The sequence below is a fragment of the Podarcis bocagei genome (assembly GCF_964188305.1).
Source record: "Podarcis bocagei genome assembly, chromosome: 2".
Taxonomy (NCBI): domain Eukaryota; kingdom Metazoa; phylum Chordata; class Lepidosauria; order Squamata; family Lacertidae; genus Podarcis; species Podarcis bocagei.
In genome coordinates this window covers 58,107,190-58,131,487 of record NC_138126.1, presented here as the reverse complement: position 1 = coordinate 58,131,487, position 24,298 = coordinate 58,107,190, and the positions used below count along the sequence as shown (strand labels likewise).

Sequence of the window (24,298 nt, the reverse complement as noted above, 5' to 3'; positions counted from 1 at the left end):
GCCGCTCGTCTTGCTGTGGAAGCGGGGGACTGGGCAAGCGCGGTGCGCTCCCCTTTGCTCAGTAGGTGGGGAACTCCGCACAGGCAGGGCAAGCGCAGCTTCTGCATTGAGCTTCGCGCACCAGTTGGGGGCGGGCTTGGAGCGGCAGCAGCGGGTGAGCAATTCCCGCGGGGACCGGTGCGCTTGCACTTTTCCATGCCCGGACTTTGGGGAGGCTTATGGCAGAAGAGGAGGGACGAGGGGTGGGAAGGCGGCGGCGCCGGGAGGTGCAAGAGGCCAGCTGGCTAAGTGGGTGGGACGTGGCTTAGCCCTTGGAATGCGTAGGGCGGGTGAACCACAGAGCTATGCAAAGCCGGGGGAGCGAAGAGACCGCAGATTGCCCGTGCTGCTTGCTAGTTTGCACGGGATGACATGAATCGAGTTTCCCCTTCTGGGAGCCCTTGTTTTCAGGGACACGCACAACCCTCACTAATCCCTGGTGCTCTTATCTCTGTTCATTTATGCTTGGGAGATGCATAATTCAATAAAAAACATTATTTTAATTTAGTGCCCAAACAAGTGAGTAGATGCAGAAGAAGTTGCTTGCTCTCTTCTGCGCCCCTTTTGCGGGCCTGTCTGGTCCGGCAGTTCTAGCACGCGTTGATGGACAGCTCGGCGTGTAGCCGGGCTGTGCTGCTCAGCCCCTTCCTTGCCTCTGCGCTGGGCTGGCTCCTTCCCCGGGAGGCGTGTTGCTGCAGCCGCTGATCGAAAGCTGAGGTCACTAGCGGGGAGGAGGGGACGGCAAGCGAGGAAGGGGGAAAGCCCAAGCGGCAGATCTCGCCCTCCGACTTGCCCAAACTTGCCCTGCCACTTTGCCGGGCTTCTTTCTGCCGACCCTCCGCGTCTAGGAGGACCACCGGGCTACGAAGAGCCGGTGCACCGCCCACCTACACCGCGGTGAGTTTTGCTACTCTGGGCAGGCGGGAGGTGGGGTGGGGTTTGAGAAGTAAATAAATAGCTGGGTGGCGGCGGCTGGCCTTTTATCTTATTTGTCTTTGGTTCGTTCCCAAAGCGACAGTCGGGGAACGTGGACAGAATCCGTAGCTGTCCATACCGGATCTGATTTCTTCGAATTAGAGAGAGGTACAGGAGACGTCCCCAAACAATGTAGAGCCTCTGTATCTTGATAACGGGGTAGGTACTGCGGATTCCTTTTAATCCGGCCTGGAACCTCCGAGGTAGTTGCGCCCTCGCTGGCGCTGATCCTAAGCGAGTACTTAAGAGAGCTGTGCGCTTTTTGCTTTGACCCTCCGCAAGTTAATGGGTTGCTACCCATTTTTTAAAGGGGCAAATCCCCACACAACATCCTTCGAGTGTAAACACCTATTTGGTAAATTGGGGAAAGTGCTGATTCTTGCCACCTTGGTCTTCAGGAAGAAGGGCAGGAGAGAAATACAGTAAATAAATTATTCCCCTTCCTCCCCACACACATTATGTTCCGCATTATTAATACAGCCATACAGTATTGGTGGGCCAGCAAAAATTCTTGCATGGCTTGAAACCTTTGGCGAAATTATTTGCAAGTCTTCCAAAAGTTGCGCAGTTCGGAGACAGCCTGTGAAAGCAGCCAGTGGGCTGCCCATCTGTAGTATGATGCCAATATTGGCTCTTAATTGCCCCACCCCATCCCCCCAAAAAAAGACCATTTGCACTTTTCATTTGTGCATCAAGAGTGCATACTTTCCATCATCAGAGTATGTATGCTATACATTTTGCATACAGCAGGCTATGGATGATTGCTTACATGACTCAGAAGGTTTTTTCTCTCTGGTAAGATTTGATTGTTTTTTGTTTTTTAAATCTTTGCTTTGTGTGGTTTGGCTTGCTTGCTTGAGTGTGCTATTTATTCAGCAAGCCCCTTTCTGGACCAGAACTGTTGAGCTTGCTGTATGCTGTCAGCTGAGTGGGGTACCCCAGCCAAAAGGGCGGGGTATAAATAGTAAAAATTATTATTGTTGTGTAGACTGGTTTTACGGAGTCGGGAGGTGCAGATAACAAACAACCCTGTTATGAGGCAGCTATTTTTCTCAATTTTATGTTAAATAATACTAAAGAACAGGATTTTCTACTAGATTTGCAATAAATTCCTCAGTTCAAGGTGCAAATCACTTTCTTAATTCAAGCAGGAGGAGGATACTAGCATGAAGGCAAAGGAAGTTGCCTCTGCCTCTTCATTAATATAGGTAGCAAAGCATAGAGGCAAGTCCAGTGATCCTGAAAGATAAGAACATTTGCATAATATTGATCTGTCTACTTCTGTTATTTGGTATCTCTATTGGTTTTGTAGTGAAACTAGTGAATGTACACATGGTTGAGTCCTAGCAGACTGTCTCCACAATATGTAGATAGGCAGAGCCCTGGAGCACTGGCAGACTTTGAGCAGTTTATTACTCAAATAATTTTGTTCTGAGTTCAAAGAGCACTAGTGCGTCTGCTTGCTGGATATCATACATCCATCTGTTGTTAGCTGGTCTTATATTTCTGCCTCCAACCATGCTACATAGCAATGATGTTACATTTCAAAACCTTGCATCACTGTACCTGGCTTTTAGAAAACTTGTTTGTTTATTCCCCCATCTTGTGGCTAAGCTCCCCACAGACCAATTGATGAGGGTCTGGGCAGACCATTTATGTTTTTCCTAACTGTTGTAGCAATTGTGATGCGCTGTGTTAGATGCTATATGGCTGTTTTTATTATTATTGCATTTTATTGTATTACAATTTGAATTTTGTAGAATTCAAATTGTAACATAATAAAACGTAAGAAATAAAAAAGCTGCCAAAACATAGTTAAAAATCAATGTGATTATTTAGTGAGGTAGACGTGTTGTTTCTCTCATCATTAGCCACCAATTCATAGATGCTCCATGGACTGAAGCCCATGGACCATATTTTGGGAATTCCTAACTTGGTCCCTGCGCATGCTTTCTTGATGCCATCTGATCCCATCCACCATCTCGCCTGCTATTCTCTCTCACCTCCAGCAGATAATCAGTCTCTTTCTCTGACTCCTTCCTCTGCTGTATTCAAGCATTATCTCACCTGTTCTCAAACAGCATCCGTAGGTTCCCCTTTCCTCTCCAAGTCTTACCTTCTGGCTATAATGCTTGCAAAATCCTTTATATTGTAGGCAAGTATACTGTTTCTAAGGCCTAGAAAAGACCGTTTCCTCTTGTGCAATAAAGCTGTGACTTGTTAGTGAAAGCTGTGCACTGTTATTGAAATAGCATGAACCGTGCACTTTCAGTTGTGACTCATTAGGAAAATATTCTGCTGCCATTGACTGCCAGTCAGCTTTCTGCAAGTTAAAAGTTGGCTCCTTGCCTGTTCCTGGCATTGGATTAGCAAATCAGAATTTAAAACGCTTGGAGTAGCTGACAAACCTATAGGTGATGGGAAGCATAATAAGGTCCAGCCAAAGGTTCCAGATTTCCCAAGGCTGATTTGTTAATAGATTGATACAGTTAAAAACCGAAAAGGAAGATCTGCTGTCAAAGGAATAAAGGTCTGGGACTTCCGGGTTGGTGCCTCTGGCAATGGCGGATTTCCTCTGACCGGGAGGAATCTGCTCCGTGGACATTTGGGTCTGGCCGCCATGGCGAAGGCGGAGACCCGTAAAAATCACAGGCGGGAGAAGCCTGTGAACATGGGATTCGGCGGGCACCTTTTGCGCCTCCCCTACTCGCGGGGAAACCCGGTTTCGGGGATCCGGAGCAACGTGGGGTGAGCAGCGCAGTGCTTCGAATCGTCTGCTTCTTCCATGGAGCGAAGCCGCATAGCTGTTGCCGGAGAGCATTGACTTTTTCCTGTGGACAATTTGACTCCAAAGTAATTACCCGTGAGTAGAGCTGAGACGGGAGAATCAGATTTTAAACGTTTAATTTGGCATCGAAACGGGGAGGTTCAAAACAGGAAGTCCGCCTTCCCTATTTGTAAACAGACTGAGGCAAGGAGGCTGTAGGCTGAAGTCTTGGAAAGCCTTTTGTAAAAGACTAAATTTCCATCGGTGAAGAGCATAAAACCCCCCTTGGAGGCAGGAGAAGAGGGGGGGAAGTTGTGGACTGAGTATGCCTGCAGGAGAGAGTGAAGGGAGTTAAAATACCACCGCTCTGACCCTGGAAACGGGCTGCCAGTAGGACTGACGTTTTGGAATGTTCATTGACAGCACTTAGAACGTTCCTTGACAGCTAGCAAAGTAAGAGAAATACATTGTTTCTATTGTCTCCGGCTGCTTCTAAAAAGGAGTAAAAAGTAACTGAAATCTGAAACTAACTTTGGATTGCATGAGTTGCGTTTAAAGGGGACATTGTTGACTATTATAAATAGAAACTGTTTCCGCCTAGTGGAAGTCTCTGAAATTGGTTACTTTATAAGAGCTGGGCTAGGGGGATTTCCAGCTGCAATATAAAAACTGTGAGACTCTGAGATTGACCTTGAATCTCTCAAGTGTTATGGCAAATGGAAAGGAAAAAACAGATGAAATGTCGACAGAAGAGGCCTTAGTGGTCGCATTAGTGAAAATGAACGATTCGCTGGAACAGCTTCACAGGAAAACAGGCAATCTGGGACAAAAGGTGAACACCAACACAGAAACAATCAAGAGATTGATACAGGAATTTACCTTGACACTGCAAACTGCGGATGAAATCAGGGAGAAAACCCTTGCTGCTGAATGTAAAACAATACAACTGGAGTGTGAGAGAGCCCCATCCATTCAAAGGCAACTCGATGAACATAAGTTGACATCTGTTATGATGGAATTTAAAGAAAAACAGATGAATTTGAGGACCAGAGCCCTACCTGAATTGGGAAAGGAAAGCTTGACAGAGCTTCAGGAGGAGACAGGACTAACATCGGTTGAGAAAGAGAGGCTTTTGAGGGGTCAGTATGACCGCCAAAAATGTGGATACATTTAAGGGTAACTGTGAAGGACGTTGGATTGAAGAGAAGGGGGATTGGGAAATATGGACAAATCTGAAGTTGCTATTGTTGGGCCGAGCTGTTGTGGTGGGGATGAGGGTTGCTGTGTTGCCGGGGATGTTGCTTTTGTTCCAAATAGTGCAAGTTTTGGATGGGATGGATTGTTTCAGGAGGTGGCAGAGGGATGTTTCTGGATTTGTTTGGCAGGGCAGAAAACCTCGAGTAAAATTTAAGATATTGACAGATCTAAAGAAGGAGGTGGACCTGCCCTGCCAGACCCCTAAACTTTGTTGTGAACTATCTGCTTTTTGCTGGCTGAGAGAATGGTTGTCTCTTGGAAGCATTGAAGTGTTGGATAATGTCAGATGAAGTTGATGGACTAGATGGAATTGGCGGAAAAGACTGGCAAGATCCGAGACCAGGAAGAAGAGTCGGTGGAAGAAGACTGGGGAAAGCTTAAAGATTATTTGTAGAAATATTGTAAAATTAATGAATGTTAGAAGAATGTTGGAATGAAGTTATATGGCTTCAGTAGAAATGTTATAAGGAATTAAGTATAAATAGATTAATAGAGTATTAAAGGAAAATAAGGTTAAAATGTGTTAAGATAATTATAGGATAGAAAACAGGGGAAGATGGAAAGGAATTGCTGAAATAATTAATAGAAGTGGAATACAAAAAGGGAGGTGTGAGGAGGCCGTGGAAATATGTGAAAGAAAGATAAGATATTGGAAGTTTTTTTTTCTCTTTCTTCTCTTTTGATGTGTTTTTAAATTGTTTTTGTTTTGTTTTGTTAATTTTTATGTAGTGTTTTTGTATTGTAATGTACTGTTTTTTCTTTGTTTTTTCTGTAAGTGTTTAAATTGTTGTAAAAGGAATAAATATTATTATTTTTTAAAAAAGGAATAAAGGTCTGAACCAACAGGGTGATTAGGAAGGAGAGGGCTTGGGGCTGTTTGTGACATGGCAGCAGAACTATGAATCAGCTATGGAACCGGCATTTGGCTCTGATAGTTGTCGTATGGCTGTTTGCCTAGGGTGTGGGCCTGTGGGCCTAGGACTAAAGACAACGTGTTCATCTCTGTGGCACAATGGGTCAGTGCACCTGGCTGTTAACCCAAAGGTTTGCACTTCCCTCCACAGTGTTAGATTAGAGTGCTGCTGCTGTTTCATACATAATCAAATTGCATGTTGAGCTTGTACATTTACATAATATTCTATGGCTGTGCACACACCATACATTTGAAGCACGCACACACACCACACAGAGAATCCTGGGAACTGTAGTTTATCCCTCACAGAGCTACAATTCCCAGAGTTATGGTTCCTAGGATATTTTAGGGGAAGGTATGTGCTTTAAATATGCTTTAAGGTAAAGGTAAAGGTACCCCTGCCCGTACGGGCCAGTCTTGACAGACTCTAGGGTTGTGCACTCATCTCACTCTATAGGCCGGGAGCCAGCGCTGTCCGCAGACACTTCCGGGTCACGTGGCCAGCGTGACGAAGCTGCTCTGGCGAGCCAGAGCAGCACACGGAAACGCCGTTTACCTTCCCGCTAGTAAGCGGTCCCTATTTATCTACTTGCACCCGGGGGTGCTTTCGAACTGCTAGGTTGGCAGGCGCTGGGACGGAGCAATGGGAGCGCACCCCGCCGCAGGGATTCGAACTGCCGACCATGCGTTCGGCAAGTCCTAGGCGCTGAGGTTTTACCCACAGCGCCACCCGCGTCCCAAATATGCTTTACCCGTATGGTATGTACACAACCTATATCAGGGGTCAGCAAACTTTTTCAGTCCACTGTCCCTCAGACCTTGTGGGGTGCCAGACTATATTGGGGGGAGGATGATTGAATTCCTATGCCCCACAAATAACCCAGAGATGCATTTTAAATAAAAGCCCACATTCTGCTCGTGTAAAAACACCAGGCAGGCCCCACAAATAACCCAGAGATGCATTTTAAATAAAAGAGCACATTCTACTCATGTAAAAACAAGCTGATTCCCGGACTGTCCGCGGGCCGGATTGAGAAGAGGATTGGGCCGGATCTGGCCCCCGGGCCTTAGTTTGCCTACCATGGCCTATATCTATATGCAGCCTTTGCTAGATCTGAGCAGAGTGCACAGCCACACTCAGAATTCTCATATGTGGGAATGTCATCCAAATCTGGCAGGAAAGAAAAGCAGAAGTCTTTGGAGCTACATTCTGCTAGCAGGAGCAGACCTTGGGGTCTTGGCTGTTGTAATACCCAGCGGTGTGCTGTTGCCGCTAAGTCAGGCTTTCGGAAAGTCTGTGTTTTGCCAGAGTTTTATTGAAGAGTCTGAGCAGTCGGCAGAAAGGAACTACTCCAGTATTCCTTTATAAAATTTACAGAAATCACAGAGAAGGTCACTGTGGGTCATTTAGGGACTGGTACTTCTAGTGACCTCCTGAGTCAAGAATTAACTGGCCTCCCTTTTTTTGCAGTTGAATAAGAGCAGCAGCCTGACTCCTTTGGGAAACAGGGTAAGGCTCTGAAGGGAACGATGCCGCCAAAGCGCAAGGCCCCTGCCCAAACCAGGGCAGCAGTCAAGGGCAAGAAAGTGAAACAGGAGCCGGAGCTAAAGGCTGAACCTGAAGAAGACAGTTTCCGCTCCACCATGGAGGCACTGAAGGCAGCTCCCAAAGAGAAGTTCAAGGCCAAAATTGATTCTGCCTGTCAGCTGAGCGACGTTGATAACGCCAAGGTGAAAACAAAGCTCTGGCTGAAGTGTTCCCTATGCCCAGCATCCATTGGGGGGTGGGGAAGGGGTTATTCCCACTTTCAGCTGGCCCTGCAATGGGATAGTGTAGCATAATGGGAGTCCTCCTGTCTCTTGTGGGCACCTGTGGTGGGGCAGTGAAGGTCAAAGTTCACACTGAATCTTGAGGCTTCTCTCTTTTCCTGAAGCTTTTTTTTGCCTTCCTTTAGCAGGGCAGCCAGGGCTGCATGTCCCAAGTCAGGCATAGGCAAACTCGGCCCTCCAGATGTTTTGAGACTACAGTTCCCATCATCCCTGACCACTGGTCCTGCTAGCTAGAGATCATGGGAGTTGTAGGCCAAAAACATCTGGAGGGCCGAGTTTGCCTTTGCGTGTCCCAAGTAGAGGAGGGGGGAAATTAATGAAACCAAAACTTGTCCCTGCCCTGCCCTGCCAGAGCCTTATTAGGATTGGACAGTGTTCTGTCCTTCAAGACCCCTTCTGCCCATTTGTCTTCTGCATAGATCTTTTAGCAAAAACTACTAATCAAGGTGGGGGTGCCATTGGGAGAGTCCAGCCAGACTTGGAATTTATCCTCTTGCATTCCGGCCTAGACTTTATTAGCACTTGCTATTTGTTAGTTCTTGCAATACACTTTAAGTGCCAGGCTCTGATTGTCCTCCCGTTTTGCCAGATGTCAATCACAGGCTGGAATTTAGCCACACAGAGGTTGCTATGGGTGTCTTAGGGGCGTTCATGTTTCCTGTTACGATTTTAGATTCACGAGGACTACGACTGCATGCTGAACCAGACCAACATTGGCCACAATAACAACAAGTTCTACATCATCCAACTCATAGAACAGAATGGGAAGTACAGCTGTTGGAACCGCTGGGGCCGTGTGGTGAGTAGCTTGCCCTCAGGATGGCCCCTGCAGTTGTTCTTTTCTCAAAAATCTGTGGGGGTGGGGGTCTTCATCTCTGAGACTGACACAAATAATTATATACAGCTGTGGATAGTGATGCCTAGCACTGGAATAAAGGGGGAAAGATAGCCCAGACCTTAGCCAATTTAAAAGAAAGCTTTAACTCTTCCAGCAATGTTTCCTGAATGACAGTTTGCAGAGCCATAACACGTCCAGACCCTGTGTTCCTAGCCATATTTATTGCTTAATATTCCCCAGGTTGGTTAAAAGATGCGAGGTGGCGGGCCTAGCATTAAGAAAGTCTGGAAAATACCATTCCTCATTGACCATTGAAACACGGGAGAGAGTGAGTCAAGAAAGTCGAATGAGCAGGAGTTGGAACTAAGGAAAGGAATAGTTTCACATACGTGAGACCTGAGTGTTGGGGCCTCTGGGCACCATTTAAGTGGTACAAGATTCCCTGGGGTAAAGTGGCTATGGAGCTGAGATCATCCAGTTCTTATGCTGAAGCAAGCTGACTACTGCTGCTGCCATAAAACTGTTTACAAGGTTGTAAACACCTTTAGCCTGGTAATGTGGATTCTCGCTTCGCTTAGCCTAGAGCTGTTGGTATATCAGGCACAGTGTTTCAGCGGACTTGCTACAGATAATGGTTTCACAAAATAATTGTCTTGGAGCAGTGTGTTACCACTTCAGGGTAATAGGTAGGATGGCCACAATATGCAGCTCTCTTGGTCTGCGGCTTCTGAGCATTTGCGATTGGGGGGAGGAAACAAGCCTTTTTCCAATAGTAATAAAGTCCTGTGTTTCAGACCTTTGGTCTAATCCAGGTACGCTCTTCTAAAATGACTCCCTGTTAACTCTTGAGCCTGGAGTAGCCAAACAGGGTGCCCTCCAGATGCTGTTAAGACTACAAATCCCATCAGCCCCAGCAAGTGTGGCCCAAAGGTCAGAGATCATGAAAGCTGTAGCATAGTAGCATCTTGAGGACACCATGCTTTGGGCTAATGGCACTGCCACACATCTCTCACTTTTATTTGCCCTGCTTTCTTAATATTGCAAAACATTTTAAATTAACAAGGCGAAACACCATGGGCGTAGCCAGATTTATGTTTCAGGGGGGCAGAATTGAGCTACTTGTGTTGTGATTGGTCAGTTAAGTATTTTTATTTATTTACTTGATTCGAGGGGAAGCTGTCCCCGGCTATGCCCTTGTGGAACACAGAACAGCAGCAGTCACTTGATGTCAGAGGTGACCTGCAAGCCTGACTAGGCCCAGGGGGCCGTTTAAACCCAAACTGTGAAGAGGCAAAAGCGTTACTGTGAAGGAACGACTGGGAGCTTAAGCATACTTTCCATCCAGAGCTCGCTGGTGCAGCTCCTGGTGCTCTCGGCTCAAATAAGCTTGTGGACACTCAGAGCGACCCCCCTGAAGTCTGTTTTGCAAGCTGTTTGCGTTTATTCTAGTAAGAGGCCAGTGACCTTGGAGAATCAACGCGAGGCAATTGTTGTTTGCTTCTTCCGGACCTGTGTTGCAATGGCAAAATTGCACAAGTTCATTCTTCAGTTATCTATTAAAATTAGACATGAGCTTGCAATAAACTAATCGATACAGAGAACATTGAGACAATGTGCTCTTGAGAAAGAAATGTTTACAGCTTATGTTGATGAGGTTGTTGTTGTTAAATTGCAACGTAATTCAGCAGTTGAGATTTCCTAACAGCCGTGAGTGCAATCCCACACACGTCTTTTCAGAAGTCCCTTTGGATCAAGTGGGTCTTTAGTGGGTGTCTGACTGCAGCCTTAATTAATTTTCTCAGTAGAACTCCTAGGACGGATCCCAGTTCCTAGGACATGTCCCAGTTCCCCAAGCTGGAATTTTGTAACCAGGGCAATAGTGTTTGTTGAAGCTATAGGCAGAGATGGGAGACCTCAGAGTGTCCAGGTTTGCTAAACTGCAGCTCCTGTCATCCCTGACAACCTATTGGGAGTTGGGATCCAGCGTTTTCTGCTGTGGGGGGGGATCTCTTTTAAGGAACATTGGGTGGTATTCTACTAAGAGAGACTCAGAGTTGACCCCTTGAGATTAATGAACGTGACTAAGTTAGGACCATTAATTTCAAGACGTCTTCTCTGAATAAAACTTTCAGCTGTGTGTCCAGCTTAAAGCAGCCTTTTACTGTAACCTGTGAGGCAGCCATAAATGCAAGCTGATTAAGTTTGTCTTGACCTGATGTGCCCCCTTGGGTGAAACCCTCTTTATGTCAGGCCTTTAGACTCAAGTTTTATTTGCCTACCTGACCGTTGAGGGTGTGGGTGGCTAGGATTGTTCTCTCCCAGTTGTCTTTTCCTCCTCCAAGGCTCAAGTTTCAAAAGGCCTTTATTCCTGGGATTAGGTTGTGCTTGAGAACCTGGAGTGGGAGCTCTACTGAGTCATCCATCACAATAGGCTCTTCCCCACCACCCTTTTGCTAATTTTCACCACATGTCGTCCTCCCCTCTTGCTTTGTTTGCATACCAAATACACTCTACAGTGACTGCCACATAGAGACATGCTCCCCCCCCCCATCCTTGGGCTTTTAGGCAGAAACACAAAACATACTTCTCTGGAGACCAAGGTAAGGAGCTGAAGTTATTAGCTAGCTTTCTCTTATTCCAGAGGCTAATAGCTCTGATAGGCCCAATGCAGTTCTTCAGAGAACGCAAATACATGTCTATGTATTCCAGAGTGGTCCCTCTACGCTCTAGCTGGGGTGGTGGGGAAGGAAAAAGATGTTAGGTAAAATCCCTATAAGTTGATGCTAGGAAGAAATCTCATGGCTGCTGTCAAGGAGCATCCAAGCCAAAAGAAACCTCTTCTGAATAATTTGGCATAAATAGAGATGGCAAACAGAAACTAACAATAGCTTTAACTTTCCGTACTTGCTGTAGCTGATGTTATAGTAGCATGGCTGCAACCTTCTCCATGAGGAGCAGATGAACAAACCAGCTAACTTAGCTGCTCCTGTGGTTTTAGCAGTTGCCGATAAGAGCAATTAGATGCATTTTCCCCCATGCTATTTTTATAGTCTATCTATGTAAGGCTTATACAAACTGCTTCCCTACTTTAGCTTAAGACCAAGCAATAAAGGAATTCCTTTTGCTCCATCCTAATTCATTGGCAGTGCCCCAGTCAACCTCAGTGCTTTCAGCTCAGCTTCTTTTGTCCCTGGAATCTGGATTCTCAGCAACTGTGACTTTTTGTGTTTCCTAGCTCTCCCATCTCTCTCTGCTTGTTTGCCAGCATCATTTATATGTATGATTCATCATTCCAGCCTCCTAGTCAATCAGAAGGACAGTAGAAGCCAACTCCAGACACAGGCACACTGTAAATTTAGGTTTGCACCATGAAAGTGGATTCAAGTGCTCAGGTGCAACAAAACCACTTTTTAAACAATATAAATATAGATATATAGATGTCTTTGCTGTTAGGAAAGTGACAGGGAAATGCACTATAAAGTGTTGGATCAGAAGGATTTGTTTGCAAGCAAATTGAGATGAATGCTCAATAAACAGGTTGTCTGGAGGAGTCCACAGTTTTGCTAAGTTACTCCCCCCCCACACACACATTAACACATGGACATGGTAACTAAGCTTCATTCCGCCCCCAGGTTAGTTTCCTGTGTTGACCTGTTGCACCTTCTACGACCTTTTGAGTCCCCTGGCCAGAACTGCTTCCATAAACAGATGACAAAGGTAAAGGTAAAGGGACCCCTGACCATTAGGCCCAGTCGTGACTGACTCTGGGGTTGCGGTGCTCATCTTGCTTTACTGGCTGAGGGAGCCAGCGTACAGCTTCCGGGTCATGTGGCCAGCATGACTAAGCCACTTCTGGCGAACCAGAGCAGCACACGGAGACGCCATTTACCTTCCTGCCGGAGCGGTACCTATTTATCTACTTGCACTTTGACGTGCTTTCGAACTGCTAGGTTGGCAGGAGCAGGGTCCAAGCAACGGGAGCTCACCCCGTCGCGGGGATTCGAACCGCCGACCTTCTGATTGGCAAGTCCTAGGCTCTGTGGTTTAACCCACAGCGCCACCCGCATCCCTTGTAAACAGATGACAAGCATTCTATAAAAACTAATACAAAATTTCCTTTACAGTGGGGAAAAATGCGTATAAAATATTTAAAGAGGAACAATATGTACAGCTGTTTACATACCCTTGCTAAAAACCTGAAAGCCAAGTTGATTAGAGGACCTGGTGCAAGAAGAATATACGTCTCTAGGAGGTTCATCCCAAACCTTGCAGAACAGTGCAAATCAGTAGGATAATTTTATCGTCATATGCCTTTGCTTTTGTTGGGGAGAGTTTCCAATATTTAGGAATAGATTCTGATCTGAGAAAATTCCAGGCAAAATGAGAAAGGGAGAAGGAGTGGGGAGAGAAAAAATAAATATAGAATTAGGCACATGTTATTAGCTACTTCACTAAAACTTTTATGAGAATCTTGAGGTGCTGTAAGAAATAGAGGTAACAGGAAAAATAGAGAATGATTTTATCTACTCTGCAAGTCTCTTGCAGTGCACCAGGGTAATCATAAACAACGTCTACTCAGGAGTGAGTCCCAATGAGTACAATAGGGCTTGCACCTAGGTAAGTGGCTAGAAGATGGCAGCCTCAAATGCTAAAATGGCTCTTGGGCAGTATTTTTCTCTCTCTCTCTTTTTGTAAAAGCATCTCTGAGACACCCAGGTGATAAATCTGTGTGCCTCCAGACTCCAGCTGCTAATGACCTAAATTGAGTTTCCACTCTGGAGGCACTTTATATTTATTACAATTCATCGTTGCTCAGACATCAAGAGAAGTCACTGCTGGATTATTTTCACCTTTCTAAAATATGCTGCACTTACAGAAGGTGGGGGAGGGGAGGATTAAACACCCTAAGACTGGGAGCAAAGAATGCAAATGGGACTAAGTGGGCAAGGAAATCTACCTCCACTTCAAAGTGGAGATTAAGGACTTCAGGGAACCGTTGTGTACAACAGAGAAGCCTGCACCAGACACTCACTGTGTGTGCAATTGGCAGGCTATCTGTTTCCTCTGGGAAGGGCTGAAGCTTGGTGGAAGAACATGTATCAAAGGCTGGATTGGTGGATTGTGCTTTCTACAAAGAGGTTGTGGTCCCTCTAGAACCTACATATGCCAGCAGACAAGATGATGCAAGATGTCCTTCTAAAGTATACAATTGCATGCAAGGACATGTCCCCCTCTATAGGTTACCCTACTTTGTGGAAGGTATGAGCGTTCCTGCCTGTGAGGATGGCCGTGTCCTTGCCCATCCTTTCCTGCCCTTCTTTCATTGCAGGACTAAGAAAGGAAGCACAAGATACGTGGGAGAAGATGCAGAAGTTTCTGTCTCTTGCTGATGTGTGTTTCCTTTCCTCTCATTGCTCGCAGGGAGAAGTAGGGCAGTCAAAACTCAACGCCTTTCCATCCTTGGAGGCGGCCAAGAAGGATTTTGAGAAGAAATTTCGGGATAAGACCAAGAACAGCTGGGGTGACCGGGAGAACTTTGTGGCTCACGATGGCAAGTACACCTTGATTGAGGTGCAACATGCAGATGATGAAGACAAGCAGGAGGTGACTGTGAAGGTACTGAGCCAAGGAATACACTGGGAGCAGACTGGCACACTGGGGAGAGGCATAAGTCAGTGCAAAACAGCAGAAACAAACAAAGCCTAATTGCAAACAGTCTAGACTAATACATTTAAAATTAGGTTAGTTGATTTGTTGGCAGTGCAGTCCGACTTGCAAGAGAGTCCTATTGAATTGAATGCAACTTCTCTGTAAGCATACCTAAGATTGCACGGTAAATCACTATGGTAAAATAAGTAACAGATTAATCAAACTAAAAAATAGTGGTCCAGTGCTTCTTTATCAGTCGTCCCAATACTTTGGCACACTGTGTCCAGAACACGCTAAGCCCAGGAGTGGGTTTACTTCTTATTCATTACTGTCCATATGGTTTTTTGGTTGTTTCAGAACATATGGTGCTGTGGACTTTTTGAAATGAAAGCGCAAAGTTCAGGGAAGAGACCTGGGATGTGTCTGGGAGAATCTGGTCCCTGTCCTTGCATACCCATACACACACCATAGCTTTGGCCCAAGGACCAATGGGAGGCCTCATTTGGAGAGCCAGATGGTTGATCCCTGGGCATTATAGCACCAGGCACCTCCTGTGGGCCGACCAGTGACTGAAGGAGTTCAGCATAGCATTAAGCATCTCTGCTTGCCTGATTGAATTATCTTCCCTTTCCTCTTTCTCACCCAACTGTTCCAGTGGTTCCCCTGATGCCCACCAGACCCAGGGGTGCCAGGGGAGGGAAGGAGGTGGAAAGCCCCATTGCGCTAGCGAAAGTACATGGGTGTGCTTCAACTGGTGGGACTACCTAGCTGAATCTGGCGCTGAGAGTGCCAGATGAGTTCTGCTGGTGTGCCTGCGCAGCCCCAACCGAGTTGCCATTCTGTCTTTGCCCCACACCATTAGTAAGCGGCAGCAATGCTGTCAGTAGCGGGGCAGAGCAGCAGCACCTGGTTAAGGCTGTGTGCGATCTTCGATCACCAATCCAGTCCTCGCAAAGTTATCCTAGCAGCCTAATCACAGTCTGTCTCCCAGTTATCAGTGATTTAGAGGACTCCTGCAGGTTTTCAAGGTCTGTGTGAGTTAGAGAACACGGACAAGCTCTTGTAGTGAACTGTGTCAGGGTTGGTGGAGTTAATGGAAGTCACTTAGCGTTTCCATGTGCTCAAGGGTGCTTGCTTAAGTCCTGTTATTTTGAAAGGTGCTATCAGGTGCTGTTGCGGTTGCTTGAGAGTAACCAGCAGGACTCCGACCTGCGTTTTACAGGCTTTATTTTGGTGCAAACTATTTACAGTGAAGAGCCCCAAAACTTATGTCTGGCTCAATTGCTAGCAGAATCAGGGAGTGGTCTTTTTTTGTACTTCCCCCAGCATAAAAGTTTTGTTACCCCCCAAACATCTACGCCCCTCTCTGCATCTCAGACTACTGTGCAGAATGGGCGATGGCAAGGACATGCTTCCCTCCTCTCCGGCTTGTTCAGGAGCGGTGTTAAGGCTCTTACTAGCATTCTCTGGTCCTTGCACCTCTTCGCCACTGGAGGTGGGGCTTTCCTCCTCCCTGGAAGAGGAACTGCTCCGCAAGATTTTCGGAGGCTCCCTGTAACACAACTGCCCTTCTATTTCTCCCCCCTGTGCCGATGGCAGTTCCCTGACAGGTGTTCACTGCCAGGTAAAAGCTTGTGTGTCCTACTGTGAATCTAAGGGTGAAGTCCAGCCCCACTAGAAGAAGCTGATTTGTGTGTATATCCAGTCCCAGGTTGGTTCTTTCCTGTTTCCAAGGTGGACAGTGTAGATGGAGTGAAGCCATCCAAGCAAAGGATACGGCCCTGCACCTTGGACAAGCCTACTCAGGAGCTGGTCTCCCTCATCTTCAGCAACGACATGTTTAAGGATGCCATGCAGACCATGAATTTAGGTAAAGGGTCAAGGGATCTTTTGGTGGTGGGTTGGGTTGTTATTGTTGTTTGCTTTGCCGCAGGTGGGAGAAGCACCCAATGGCTTCAAGTTACAAGAAAGAAGAGTCCGACTAAACATTCGAAAAACTTTCTGACTAAGAACTGTTTGGCAGCGGAACAGACTCCCATGAGAGGCGGTGGACTCTCCTTCCTTGGAGGTTTTTAAGCAGAGGGTGGATGGCTACCTGTCATGGGTGCTTTAGCTGAGATTCCTGCATTGCAGGGTCTAGATGACCCTGGAGTCTTTCCCAACTCTATGATATCTCCATCTTGCCTGCTCTTGGCATCAAACATACGTTATCTGTTTATTGTGGTTTGCTATCCATTTGGCTAATAGAGAAAGCTGGTATATATAGTTGTAACAACATCAAGCTAAACCAATTAGTGAGAGAAAACTCGGTTATGGGGAGGAGGGAGAGGGAAAGAAGTTCAGGTCACCTGTACTGGTGAGATTTGATTCTTTGGTCCTTGGTCACAAATGAAGACCAACCTGGGAAGAGCAGAAAGTGGTTCAATTACAGTGGTGCCTCGCAAGACGAAATTAATTCGTTCCGCAAGTTTTTTCTTCTTGCGAGTTTTTCGTCTTGCGAAGCACGGTTTCCCATAGGAATGCATTGAAAATCAATTAATGCGTTCCTAGGGAAACTGCCTTCAGACCAGGTCCGGGGACAGTCTGTCCCCCAACCTCTTCTGAAGGCTGGGGGGGGGGGACAAGGGCTTTTCTTCCCACCCCCAGCCTTCAGAAGGCTGTTCTGAAGGCTGGTGGTGGGAAGAAAAGCCCTTCTTCCCACCTCCCGCCCCGCAAGCTCCGGGGACAGGAGGGCTTTGCTGCCGACCGCCAGCATTTTAAAAGCCCCTGCTGTCCCGGGGCGATTTTAAAATGCTGGCGGGCGGGAGCGAAGTCTCTGCTGTCCCGGGGAGATTTTAAAATGCTGGGGGTCGGGAGCGAACGCTTCGCTGCCGACCCCCAGCATTTTAAAATCTCCCTGGGACAGCAGAGAAGTCTCTGCTGTCCCGGGGAGATTTTAAAATGCTGGCGGGCTCCTGCCATAGGCGCGCGTCACCTCTCCAGCCGGGAGAGGGTCGCAGGGGGCTGCTTTAGCCCCGCGTGCCCTCTCCCAGCTGGAGAGGTGACCCGTGCCTATGGAGGCTCCTGCCATAGGCGCACGTCACCTCTCCAGCCGGGAGAGGGTCGCAGGGGGCTGCTTTAGCCCCTCGCGCGCTCTCCCAGCTGGAGAGGTGACGCGCGCCTATGGAGGCTCCTGCCATAGGCGCACGTCACCTCTCCAGCCGGGAGAGGGTCGCAGGGGGCTGCTTCTCTGCTGTCCCGGGGAGATTTTAAAATGCTGGCGGGCGGGAGCATTTTAAGATCGCCCGGGGCAGCGGAGAAGTCTCCGCTGTCCCGGGAAGGCAGGCGGGGGGGAGCAAAGACTTTTGCCCCCCGCCGGCCTTCAGAAGAGGTCCAGGACCTCTTCTGAAGGCCGGCTGTGGGCGAAAGTCTTTGCTCCCGACCGCCAGCAATTTAAAACAGGTCCCCGGAGATTTCCCTATGGGCTTTCGTCTTGCGAAGCAAGCCCATAGGGAAATTTGTCTTGCGAAGCGCCTCCAAAACAGAAAACCCTTTCGTCTTGCGGGTTTTCCGTCTTGCGAGGCATTCGTCTTGCGGGGTACCACTGTATAGAGTGAAAAGGGGCATGAATTGAACTAAGTAGTGGTGTTCTGATCCGGGTGGTTTCAGCTACTGATTTGTAGGATTCTTGGAAGTCCACAGAGTTGTTACACTGATCTCTGCCAAACTTCCTCATGTCACCCTTTTTAATTCCCTTTCCTAGATGTGAAGAAGATGCCCCTGGGGAAACTGAGCAAGCAGCAAATTGCCAAAGGCTTTGAAGCTCTGGAGGCCATTGAGACAGCATTGCAGAAGCAGCCGCCTTCGCAGAAGCAGCTGGAGGAGCTCTCCTCTCGCTTCTACACCATCATCCCCCACAACTTTGGCCGGGCTCGGCCTCCACCCATCAGCACTCAGGAGGTTGTCCAAGCCAAGAAGGACATGCTGCTGGTAAGGAGCTCCGAGAACTGGGCCAATCCCCCCGCCATTAGAGCAAGAGACACCTCTGCGCTGTGGAAGGCTCTGTCAAGAGTCTTGCATGCTCAGACTGTGAGACCAAGGTCTTGCCTACGCAGCAATGAAGTATCCTCATTGCCACAAAAATTCTGTACTGCTACGCTTCCTTACCTGCTCTGACAGTCACAGGATCTGTCTGGGGCCCAAAGCTGCCAAATGACCCTGTCAAACAAGAAAAATGGTGTTTGGGTAATTGGCCAGAAATGTGTTTTAAATGTTTGAGAGGGAACTCCAGTGGCCATAGGTTCTGTTCACTCGGTCCCACGCTGTGTCTACTGCACAGTCTTTTTCTACCTGTGCTAAAAGTTAGCAGACTAAATATTTTAATATTAAACATAATAATGGAAGCCTTTATAGCAGTTCAATTTGCAGTGTTTAGTAAAGGTAAAAAGGTAAAAGGACCCCTGTTGCTCTGTCCCAGCTACTGTCGTGTTTAGTACTATAGGAATGAGAGCTGAGACCACTACAAAAAGAAAGGAACATAGGAATCTGCCTTATACTTAGTCAGACCATGAGTCCATCCAGCAGCTGAGTACTGCTGACCCTGAATAACTGCAGCTTCCCAGGGTTTCAGATGGGAACATTCCCAACCCTACCTGGAGATCGAACCAGGGACCTTCTGCATGGAAAGCAGATGTTCTACCATTAAGCCCATAGCCTTGCCTGCAAACTATGGAAACACAGTAGCTGCCTTATGCGAAGTCAGACCTTTTGTCCATGTAGCTCCATGTTGTCTACACTGATTGGCAGCAGCTCCCTGTGATGGACCATCTGCATGCAGCTGTTCTGCCAACAAGCTGCAGACTTTCGAAACTGAAAGGTATAATCTTGAGAACTAACAAAACAAAAAGGCCAATAACTCTGGTCCAGTTATGATTTTGCACTATAAGCCCTCAGTACACAAAATGGCTGCTTAGTGGGTGCAGCCTTCAGGGTTAATAATCGCTTTCACTCTTGAGTTCAAGAGTCTCTCTTTCTTCATTTCATTTCATTTGTTACATTTCTATGTGGCTTTTCACTTGCACAATTCACAAAGCAGCTCACAAACAATAAACAGCAATAACAAAATAGAATATTGCAATTAAAACATAAATCATATAAAATAATTAACAAATCATCAGTAAAGCAATTAGAAATCATCTGTAAAAGAACCACCTTCTATAAATCACTATTAACAAAGCAACTCAAACAAAGCCAAACAGCACAACCACAAGTCATATTGTAAGATTCATAAAGCACTACAGCGTTCATAATTACAAAACAATATTAACATTAGCAAACTAACAACCAAAAACAAAGAAACATTATTGAATTCTCTCTCTCTCTCTCTCACTCTCTCTCTCTCTCTCTCTCTCACACACACACACACACCACCCCCAATAGCAATATTGAATACATGAAAAACCGTAACCTTCCCCCCCCCCCTTTGTTTTCAAGCTAGAGCACCAATGAGATTTCCCTAGCTGAAATAGGCTACCAATAGCACAGTCCTAGATATGTTTACTTGGAAGTGAGGCTCACATAGGATGGCAGTGTAAGTGTCAAATTGCTCCTCCCACCACCAGTGTTTGTGAAGATTGTTTCCCTTTCCTGATAGGTACTGGCTGATATTGAACTTGCCCAGAGTATGCAGGCCCAGAAGAAGAAGGAAGAGGAAGAAGAGGAGGAAATGAAGGTGGAAGAGGTCCCACACCCAGTGGACAAGGACTATGGGCTTTTAAAGTGCGAACTCACCCTGGTAGACCCATCATCAGAGGATTATAAGGTAGGGTGACCCTACAGGAAGCTTCCCAGTCTGGTTGCTGTGGTACTGTAGGGTACTATGCATGTCCCTGTGTTGGAAGCCCAGGACCTCTGAAAAGCGGGGGCAGCATGCAGGGGGGGGGGGAATGTTGATCCTCTGCACTTTCCATTTTCCTCTGTCTGCCTCAGTGCTTTAATGATCACTTTCCTCTTCTGCTTCTCTCCTGCTCCCTGCAATTAGCTGATTGTAAACTACGTAGAGAAGACAGGCTGCACTTATCGGAAGCTTCAAGTCCTGAACATCTGGAAGGTGAACAGAGAGGGCGAGGTAAGGTCTACTAGCAGGGCCCCTTCCCTTCTGTTAACTGACTGTGTGTACTTCTGCCAGTTGCCTGAAACTGGCTTCTGTCTTTGAGCAAAACCACCCAGAGCATCTCACTTTGCAGCTGCCTCTGGCACCAGACAGAATAGACCTAGGAGCATAGCAACAAGGAAAGGCCCTGAATGGCGGTTCCTGGCTTATTCTCCTTTGGTTCCAGCAGTGCCAGGGTCCCTTGTGGAACATAGGAAGCTGCCTGAAATGGAGCCCTTTGAGCTCAGAATTCCAGCACTGGCTGGCAGTGTCTCCTGGGTTTTAGGCAGGGGTCTCTATGGGACCTTTTACATGCAAAGCTTGGGCTCTCCTACTGAGCCTCAGCCCTTCCCCCATTGTGCTGGTCGGCAGCCCTTGGCATCCGTCGGTCTGTATAGCAGCAGGGCCCATAATGAACCTAGCAGCTGCTTTTGTGTAAAGAGCTACAGCCCTCCGTTAGTGGCTAGGTATCACTCACAGCACTGCCAGCCAAAGCAGACCGATGCTGTCTAGAGAACTTGTATGTTGTGGGGCAGTACCCAAATGTTGTCAGTGGTGCTGGAGGTGCTCTTGGGATGTAGTTGAGAAAAGGCAGCTTTGGATTCCCAAGACCCAGAGTGGCTGCATGGGGGCAGAAGAGACCAGAGGCCCTCTAGTCCAGCTACAACCCCAAAGGAGGACTCTTTGCCTCTTAACACAGCATTGTCACTGTAGATCTGGAATGGGGAAACTCAGGTCAGGAGGAAGCGGGGGGACGTGGCTCTCCAGGCCTCACTATCTGACCCCAATTTATGCGAGTGAAAATGCAACCAGCAACTGAAGGAGAAAGCATCTTCCCCACTTCCTTTATCTGTAAAGGTGTCTCCTCTGGTAGGTGGTAGGTTGGTGTTGGGAGGGAGTGGGGAAGAGGACATGTTCTCACCAGTTCATGCTCCATAGGCGCCCTGCTACACGTGGCTGACCAGTCACAGTTCAGCTTTTTGGTGTGTGCAAGCCATGCTCAGCGCTCCCAACAGAAGGCTTATCTTGCAGCCCATAAGCATAAAATTGCACCCGTCACATGGAGGGGAGAGCTCTGCTTGCTGAACTTCTTTTTCTATTCCCACCCCATTCTGCTAACAGGGCAACCGTTTCAAGGCTCACGGCCACCTGGAGAACAGGCGACTGCTTTGGCACGGCACCAACGTGGCTGTCATTGCAGCCATCCTGAAGAGTGGTCTACGCATCATGCCGCACTCCGGCGGGCGTGTGGGCAAGGGCCTCTACTTTGCATCGGAGAACAGTAAATCGGCAGGATATGGTGAGGCAACCAACACTCTGTGCTCCCTTTGGGCTGCAAGGGCTGCCTCCCCTCCTGTTCTTTCCACCGTTTTCTCAGTGGTTTGCTGCCTTTCTCTGCTTCTGATGCTTCTCTGGTCTTAATAGTGGCAGGGCAGAAGGCAGGTTCATACATATACCCCTGGTCCATGTAGACATGCTTTTAAAAGCTGCCACTGCTACTTTTCGCGTATATAGATACAGATATGAGAAAGGGAGGTAAAACTGAAAAGTGTGCATTTATATGCCTGTATTTAACTATTTCCATTAAGTGATCCTGGCTATGTCTCTTCTGACGCTTTCCACAAGCACTTAGGTCTTTTGTAACCTTGTAAACTGGAAATGAACCTTAGAGGCTTCTAGCACCAATTGGGTGAATGTACACCATGGTGGTCTTTGGCTTTGCTGTAGCAGAAAGCACATCCTCTTCCGGAAGCAGGGCATCCCATTTTTTTGCCAATCCATACTACTTGGATAAGACCACCCCAGCCCACTGAAAAAAGTGCTTTTGAAAGTTATGGGACAGTCCAGAACAGTATGGGATGTGGCGCAGCAGGCTGCTAGCAACTTTTATCCTGCTGAAGATCTAGGACGTGTGCATGTCTATTTGGACCAATGCAGAGTATTGGTGCACTAGCCATTCCTTCCTCATAGAAGTTGGAGACGTCCAAATTAGCAGCCCCAGTTTGAAAGAGCAGCTTCTTTGCTTTCATCCTATGCCTTTCAGGAGGATGAAAGCTGTGGTTGCATTTTTGAAGAGGATATTGGCAATGCCATCTGAAAACAATACTACCCATGATGGGATCTGTCTGTCCTGTTCAGCAGAGGTTATTATTATTTTTTTGAAAGCTGGAATATGTTTGTGTTATATTCATCCTCCTACTTTCCTAATCCCACTGGATTTGTGGGCCTATGTTGAAGCAGAGCACAGGGAAGGATACGGTACGGTGTATGTGACTCGAGCAGGGGACCTGCTGCCCATCACTTTAACCACTGGGACCTCTTTTTCCTTCCTCCCCCCCAGTTGGCACCACCTCCAATAGGGTGGGGATTATGTTCCTGAACGAGGTGGCCCTTGGCAAAGAGCATCACATCACCCAGGATGACTGTTCGCTCCGCAAGCCCCCAGACGGTTATGACAGTGTCGTGGCCCGCGGCGTGACTGAGCCAGGTAAGCCTGAAGGTTGGAAAGAAACAGTGGTGATGTTTTGCAGCCTGTTAATCGTATGCTAACCTCCCTCTCGCTCTCTTTCTTTCTGGCTTGCTGTGCTATCCCCAGACCCTGCGCAGGATAAAGAGATAATCCTGGATGGGAAAAAAGTGCTGGTATCCCAAGGAAAGCCTGTTCCTATGGCTAAGTACAAGAGCTCCTGCTTCTCCCAGAGCGAGTACCTGATCTACCAGGAGAGTCAGTGCCGCATTCGCTACCTTATTCAGCTCCGCTTCTGAGGTGTTTCTTGAGCTGCTCGCCTGCTGGGCCCCACCCATGCTGCAAGGAGGTCCTCGTCTGCCTAGCACTGAACAGGCATGTGACTGTGATATGGCAGTCCGCAGTTGGACTGCCTTGGTGTAGCCAGCCATGTTTGTCAGCTCTTAGTGGTTCACTCAGGAATTCTGGGGTCCCAGCTGGGCTGAGGAAAGCAGAACTTCTCTCCAAGTTCGTTTTAGGACTGTGTTAGGCTCCATAATACAGATTAAAGTCTGACAAGGGGAAGACAGCCAAATGCTGACAAATGGCACCTCCTCCTTTCAGAGCACTTTAAGGCCTGTAAATAAAAGAATGTATGTTAAGCCCACCTAATGTCTTTCCTTCCCTGTTACTGTCTACCTGGGCACATAGCTAATATCCACGTATATGGCCCACCCACTGTAGAAGTCAAGGTACACAGGGAGGCTAAATGAAGAAAAGGAATCTCTGAAGGCTGTGACTGGGTTCAAACGTGGCATGCTCAGACATGAACGCAGTTACACACCTCTGCACTAAGTGTCCTAAACCAGGCATGGCTAAACTTGGCCCTCCAGCTGTTTTGGGACTACAGTTCCCATCATCCCTGACCACTGGTCCTGTTAGCTAGGGATGATGGGAGTTGTAGTCCCAAAACAGCTGGAGGGCCAAGTTTGGCCATGCCTGTGACCTAAACCCACTGTAGTCACATCTTCCGCTAAGTAATCCAGCAGAATTTGTATGATACGCTGCTGAGTCATACTGAAACGTTGTATTCCTTTGTGCGTTCCCTGAGGTAAATGGGTTGTCGCACATCTGGCAAAGTGCAAATGGGAGGGGGGAATATAGGGTGGGTTTTTGTTGTTGTTTCCTCCATGTGGTCAAGGAACTGCTACTGCATTTACTTTATTTAAAATATTTCAACCCACCTGTCGTCGCAATGCAATGCCGCACCGAGAAGCAATAATGGAAAATACGAACGGGAAAATTAAAGGAGAGGATAAAACCCACTACAGGAGCAGCAACAACAATAATCGTCAAAATCCAGCCAGGCAATCAATCCCCTGTAAAAGGCCTGTTCGAATAGGTGGGTTGTCCCTGTGCACAAGGGCAATAAAAGAGAATGTTTGCACCAGAAA

The 24,298-nt window shown here is 47.4% G+C and overlaps 1 protein-coding gene and 1 long non-coding RNA gene across 3 annotated transcripts; one reads left to right on the top strand and one right to left on the bottom strand.

Annotated features, from left to right (window-relative positions):
- The first annotated feature begins 59 nt into the window (after positions 1 to 59).
- Positions 60 to 24,298, top strand: PARP3 (poly(ADP-ribose) polymerase family member 3). Of its 2 annotated transcripts, none has more exons than XM_081177791.1 (11): positions 60 to 936; positions 7,423 to 7,682; positions 8,455 to 8,580; positions 14,041 to 14,235; positions 16,003 to 16,138; positions 18,011 to 18,237; positions 19,901 to 20,068; positions 20,288 to 20,374; positions 21,521 to 21,698; positions 22,740 to 22,886; positions 22,995 to 24,298. In XM_081177791.1, exons 2-11 carry the CDS (start codon positions 7,482 to 7,484, stop codon positions 23,162 to 23,164), a joined length of 1,635 nt encoding a protein of 544 aa, XP_081033917.1. In that variant the 5' UTR covers positions 60 to 936; positions 7,423 to 7,481; the 3' UTR covers positions 23,165 to 24,298. The 2 variants fall into 2 exon arrangements, with proteins under 2 accessions (XP_081033917.1, XP_081033918.1); XM_081177792.1 differs by lacking the exon at positions 60 to 936 and adding an exon at positions 1,061 to 1,436.
- Positions 11,006 to 19,894, bottom strand: LOC308577888. The gene is made up of 3 exons (XR_014003751.1): positions 18,415 to 19,894; positions 16,617 to 16,668; positions 11,006 to 12,979 (listed from the first exon to the last, which is right to left on the bottom strand). It is a non-coding gene; the product is annotated as an uncharacterized lncRNA (long non-coding RNA).